General features: G+C 37.6%; 1 protein-coding gene across 1 annotated transcript; it reads right to left on the reverse strand.

Annotated features, from left to right (window-relative positions):
• Positions 1 to 4: 4 nt before the first annotated feature.
• LOC107690891 (cytochrome P450 2J2-like) lies at positions 5 to 1,259 on the reverse strand (the record flags this gene model as incomplete). The annotated part of the gene is made up of 6 exons (XM_016489308.1): positions 1,229 to 1,259; positions 965 to 1,114; positions 702 to 859; positions 343 to 519; positions 129 to 270; positions 5 to 33 (listed from the first exon to the last, which is right to left on the reverse strand). Coding segments are annotated over exons 2-6 (648 nt in total), but the record flags the coding sequence as incomplete, so codon positions are not given.
• Between the last annotated feature and the right edge of the window lie 6 nt (positions 1,260 to 1,265).

The following is a 1,265-nucleotide window of genomic DNA, read 5'->3' on the forward strand; positions in this document are numbered from 1 at the left end:
CAATAACCCTGTCTATCTCTGCCTGCACCTTTTCTGAATGGGAAACACAAGTTAGTCATTAAGTGGTGACAATGTGGTGACAATATGTAGATCTTTATTTTTATTTTTTTTATTAAAACCAGTCTCACTCTGTATTTCTGGATATTTGATCATAAAAAGCAGACCCCAGCGTAATGTAGAAGCAGAGGTCTCTGTCCCGGCCTCAATCATGTCTAAGCAAGATATCACTAACCCTTCTATGTTAAAACCAGCCTCAGGGTCACTCCTTTTCTGTGAAAAATAAAAAAGAAAGTACTGAATTATTCAATTTTAAAAAGAAAATTCCACCTTTACTTACTGTACCTTTTCCATCTCAGTCAGGTAGTTGTCTATAAAGTCACGTGGGTTTGAAGGGTCCCAGTTCTCTTTGTGTTTAATGATCTCTCCTCTCAGGAAGTCTGTTATTTGCTTATAGTTTGAAAACATAGTCTGATGGGGGCCAGGTAAGTATTCCAAGAGCCAAGGACACACATTATATAGCTGTAAAAGATGACATAGGCTAGTTAATGGTTAATACAGATTTTTAATCATAATTAACTAACAGTTTATGAAAGTAGTGTCTAAGGATGCTGTAATGAATCAGTACCTGTGCTCTAGGAGAGCCCATTAACTGAATGCATTCAGTGTCAAGACGGTCTAAGGATGCTGTTATGAATCAGTACCTGTGCTCTAGGACAGCCTGCTAATTGAACACATTCATTGTCAAGACGCAAGATTCTTTGATAATATTCATCATGATAGTCAAAGCGTTGTCCAAATGTCAAACAGGCAACAGTATTTGAGACAGCACCATTTAAGATGGTCATAGGGTTGAAAGGTCCTGTTTGGGAGAAACCATGGATATTTCTTAATTTGCAAACTGTTTTCATTCTTCTTTGCCCCAATGAACTAAAATTCTCCAGTTAGTGAGACATTTACACCATACCCTTTTCTGTCTTAAAGGCATCACAAAGGTAGACAGACTCTTGCTGGATGCTGTGCTCAAGGATTTTCTTCTCCTCTCCAAACATCCGCAAATGGAGGCCACCAAATTTCCTATGTGTCCGCCACCGGTATCCATTACTCATTGCTAAACCTACATAATGCCATAAAGATTAAACTTGATTATCAGTAAAAAATCACCAGCTCCATTTGAGAATAAAATTGGTTTAATTTTAGCCATAAAGGTAATTGTGGTTAGTGTACATACCAGTTCCCTTATAAACTTTGTGAAACAGAGGGACATT

The sequence above is a fragment of the Sinocyclocheilus anshuiensis genome, unplaced genomic scaffold, assembly GCF_001515605.1.
Source record: "Sinocyclocheilus anshuiensis isolate Anshui unplaced genomic scaffold, SAMN03320099.WGS_v1.1 scaffold22434, whole genome shotgun sequence".
In the NCBI taxonomy this organism is placed as follows: Eukaryota; Metazoa; Chordata; class Actinopteri; order Cypriniformes; family Cyprinidae; genus Sinocyclocheilus; species Sinocyclocheilus anshuiensis.